The sequence below is a fragment of the Calliphora vicina genome, chromosome 3 (genome assembly GCF_958450345.1).
Source record: "Calliphora vicina chromosome 3, idCalVici1.1, whole genome shotgun sequence".
NCBI classification, from domain to species: domain Eukaryota; kingdom Metazoa; phylum Arthropoda; class Insecta; order Diptera; family Calliphoridae; genus Calliphora; species Calliphora vicina.
Genome location: NC_088782.1, coordinates 85,329,742 through 85,334,083, shown reverse-complemented (window position 1 = coordinate 85,334,083; position 4,342 = coordinate 85,329,742). Strand labels below are relative to the sequence as shown.

The 4,342-nt window shown below is 35.7% G+C and overlaps 1 protein-coding gene across 1 annotated transcript; it reads right to left on the bottom strand.

Moving 5' to 3' along the window:
* Window positions 1–1,221: 1,221 nt before the first annotated feature.
* Window positions 1,222–3,837, bottom strand: LOC135955595 (uncharacterized). Its single transcript, XM_065505949.1, has one exon. It carries the CDS (start codon window positions 3,835–3,837, stop codon window positions 1,222–1,224), a length of 2,616 nt encoding a protein of 871 aa, XP_065362021.1.
* Between the last annotated feature and the right edge of the window lie 505 nt (window positions 3,838–4,342).

Below are 4,342 nucleotides of genomic sequence, written 5' to 3'. Positions count from 1 at the left end.
TAAAAAATCTAAAAGCATAACATATAACTCGCAGAGCTTTGTTATAAGATGAGAAATGGTTTAAAATGTCATTTGCTAGAGTTTCTGTATGTAGGGATACAATTTTCTTTGGAGTTTCAATCAGTTTCAAAGGATTTCTTTTGGCCATTCAGATGAAGGTTTGTTTAACCAAGATGGTCCAGCCACCATAAAGAATTATTTGCGAGATGAAGGTCTACAACCCCGTGTTCCAAGATCCGCCGGATTGTCGTGGGTTGGGACATGTCGCCATGTTGCATTCGGTGTTAGAGTATGAATTTGAGAAATTCGATTAGCAACATATGTCTCCCAAGAAGAAGATGGTTTTGAGAGCCATCCTAGTACTATGGACGAATCAGTCCATAAATATATTTCCTTGACATTAAAGTTCAGAGCTGACATGACATAATTTACAAGATTAGAGAGTAGTACTGCGCCATTTAGTTCTAAGCGGGGAAGACAAACAGTTTGTATTGGGGCATTTTGCAACTAATAAATTCGAAAAAGTATTATAGGTTTGGGATTGACATCGAATAAATACTGTAGCACAGTAAGCTGCTTTAGAAGCGTCTGAGAACCCATGAATCTGAATGGTGTCTGAAGGAGTGTATTGTAACCATCTGGGAATTGATATTGTTTCCAATTTTGTAAGATCAAAAACGAGACTATTCCATTTTTGTAGGGATTCTGTAGAAACATCCTCATCCCAATCTAACCCTTCTAACCATAATGTTTGCATAAGTATTTTCGCTCTGACGACTATAGGGACTAGCCATCCAGCTGGGTCGAAGAGTTTAGCTACTGACGAAAGAATTTGTCTTTTAGTTATTTTAGTGGATTGATCAATTGGGGAAAAACTGTATGTAAATGCATCTGTAAGTGCATTCCATTTAATGCCGAGTGTTTTGGTTGAGCTAGCTTCATGAAAGCGAAGAAAGTCTAGATCGTAAAGATCTTCTTTGGGTAAGTGAGAGAGCAATCTTGGGTCATTTGCTGTGAATTTCTTTAAAGGAAATCCAGCAGAATTCAATACTTTAATAAGTTGGGTCTGACCGGATAATGTTTCTTCTATTGAGAATCCTCCAGATAGAATATCATGAACATATGTTTCCGATCGTAATATTGATGCTGCTTTGGGATATTCTACTTCAGTATCAGACGCGAGCTGAAGAAGCGTACGAATAGCAAGGTACGGAGCACAATTTAAACTGTAATGGGACCATCGGGTTGATTTTGGAAGAGAATTTTTTGAAAGGGTCTATCTTCTGGATGTACAAGAATTTGTCGATACATCTTTTGTACATCTCCGCTGTAAACATACTGATATTTTCTCCAATTTAGTATTACAGTTATCAAATCGTTTTGTAAAGTAGGGCCTGTATAGAGAACATCGTTAAGAGCAAATTGAGATTTTGTTTTTCGTGAAGCGTTGAAAACAACTCTAACCTTCGTGGTTTTATGTTCTGGCCGAACGACGGCATGATGTGGTAAATAGAAGGAATTACATTTATTTTGGGACATATGTTCTTGCGATGAAGTTTCTTCCATGTGACCGAGAGCTAAATATTCGTTCAGAACTGCCATGTAATGGGAATGAAGTTCGGGATTTTTAGATAGAGTTTTCTCCATTCTAGCATATTGTGCTAGAGCAATGAATCTTGACGAACCAAGGAAGATTTTTTCGGGATACTCTTTTTTAAATGGCAATCTTACTACGTTTCTGCCATTTTCATTACGTTTAGTCGTTTGGGCATAAAAACGTTCACAAATTTCATCTTCAACAGAATTTGAAGGGGCTGAGGGTATTTCTTCTTGTTCCCAGAATCTCTTTAAGAGAGTATTGAGATCTGTCGTATCAGCAGGGATAACAGTAGTTGTAAAAGATTGAACGATTTGGGCTTTCATGGGTCCACTAAGTACCCATCCGAAAATTGTATTGTAGGCTGATGTTTGGCCACAAATATTTTTCTTTATACCAGCAATGTTAATTGAATGTTCATAATCATTGCCTAGAATCAGATCTATTTGGGAAGTCTTGTTAAATGTAGGGTCTGCTAAATCTATTTCTTCAAGTTGCATTGAATAAAGGATTTCGAAACTGAACGCTGGAAGTTGTTTTGTAACTTTGGGCAATACTATTGCTTTAACTGGGATTCGTATATTATATCTTTTGGCGTACAATACGAACTCGCACTCTTTGTTCGCAGATTGCTTTTGCCCACCAATGCCTATAACTTCGAAGTGAGATTTTTGGTAAGGAAGTTGAAGTCGGTTTCTTACTTTTCCAGTTATGAAGGTTCGTTGGCTACCTGGATCAATTAGAGCTCGTATCGTAAATAGTTCTCCTCTATACTCTATTTGCATTAAAGAAGTTCGTAATAGAATGTTTTCGTTACTTGTGGAACAATTAGCGTGAATTTGTTTTGATCCTGAAGGGCCTTCAACTTGATTATTCGTTTGATGTATTTGAGTAACATGTAGGGAAGGTTTTTCGGAAACATTTCTAGGAATATCTTTCTTTTCAGATTTTTCAATATTCTGAGATGGGTATTGAGATGTTCTTGTCATATGCAAAAGTGTGTCATGAAGTTTTTTGCAAAAGAGACAAGTTTTCTTACTTTTACAATTTGCTTTTAAATGTGATGAGCCTAAGCAATTATTGCAAATGTTATTTTTATATACAAAGTCGATTCTTTGTTGTATTGAAAATTTTCGAAACTTACGACAAGTTCTTAGATTATGATCTTCATTGCATAACATGCAAGATACGTTCAAATTTTCATGTGAAGTATACGCTTGTATATTTGGTGATTTTGATTTGTTCAGGCTAAAGTTATCTTTTGAGGTTCTAATACTATCGATGCGTTCTACAGCTTCGTATCGATCTACCAGAAACTGAGACATTTGCGACCACTTAGGAAGATCGCGAGGAGATGTAAGTGACTGTTCCCACAGAGAAAGGGTTAAATCTGGAAATTTAGTAGATATTAGACGAATGAGAATTGGGTCCCAACTTTCCACTTGTACTCCAAGAGTTGTAAGAGTAGCTAATGAATCATTAACAGAAGATTGTATTCTTCTAATAGACTCACTGTTTTCGTTAGTTGCTGCTGGGATATCAAAGAGGATTTTAATCTGGTTATCTACAAGTACCCGTTTATTCTCATACCGAGTTTTCAAAGCATTCCATGCCAAATCAAAGTTATCATGAGAAAGTGGATATCTTTTTACAACTGCACCTGCTTCACCTTTCGTTTTGTTACGAAGGTGATATAACTTTGTGACGTGAGAAAGTTTTGAATGATTTATGTACACTGCAGTGAACATGTCCCGGAAAGATGGCCATTGTTCATAACTGCCTTTGAAAACTTCAGTGTCACAGGGAGGAAGTTTAATGCAATTATTAGAATTATCGGGTGCCATATTTTGGGTAATAGCTTGTGGTGGGAGAGAATAACGTGCAGACGTATCAAAACCTTGGACATTGGAATTGTCCATTCGGAAAGCTTTCATTAAATTAAGAATTTGGGATATACAATGGTAATAAGCGTCTACACACACATCAAAATTCGTCTTTGCCTCTTCTTTGAATTCGGGCTTAACTAACTCATCTTGAGCTAATATAACTTTTTCATATGAAGCTTCTACTTTGTTCCATCTAGTGTCTAAGTCTTTCAACTTGACTTCTAAGACCGATTCGGTTTGGTCTTCTATAGGTGCCCTGTTAAATCTTTCACAGAACTGGAGCATATGGCCACAATCGAATACAAACTGCTCCTTAGGAGATGGGTTAGAATTTTTCTGAGATGTAGAAGTCATTTTTAAATGGTTTACGTATGCGAATTTTGAATATAAATTGAGTATTTGTTTTACTTTTTAGAAAAGTGTTAGATATATTCTTTGGAAATAGTGCAATAAAAGTGGGAAAATAGAGTTTGTTTTTACTCTTTATGGATTGAAAAACTGCACTATTTAAAGTTGTGTTTGGATAAGTTGAATTGGGAATTTTGAAATATTCTATTCTCAAATTAGTGTTAAGGAGTTAGTAAGTACTAGCATTAGATACCCGTTATCTAGTTAAAATTAATAACAATGAGACTTTATCAATGTATTGTTTTAGATTATAGAGTTGAATTGGTAGTAGAGTTAAGGGGCTAGAAAGCTCTAGCACTAAATATCTGTTAAGTGTTTTTTATTCTCGTTATAGAGTTAAGGGGCTAGTAAGTTCTAGCACTAGATACCCGTTATCTAGTAAAAAAAGAGTAAAAAATGAGAATAAAAAAAGCTTGAACAGATTATTTATGTCGGTTCTTGCAAAATTCAA

What these genes read in the sequence shown, in the direction of transcription:
- LOC135955595 (XM_065505949.1), bottom strand. Translation starts at nt 3,837, where the DNA reads ATGACTTCTACATCTCAGAAAAATTCTAACCCATCTCCTAAGGAGCAG.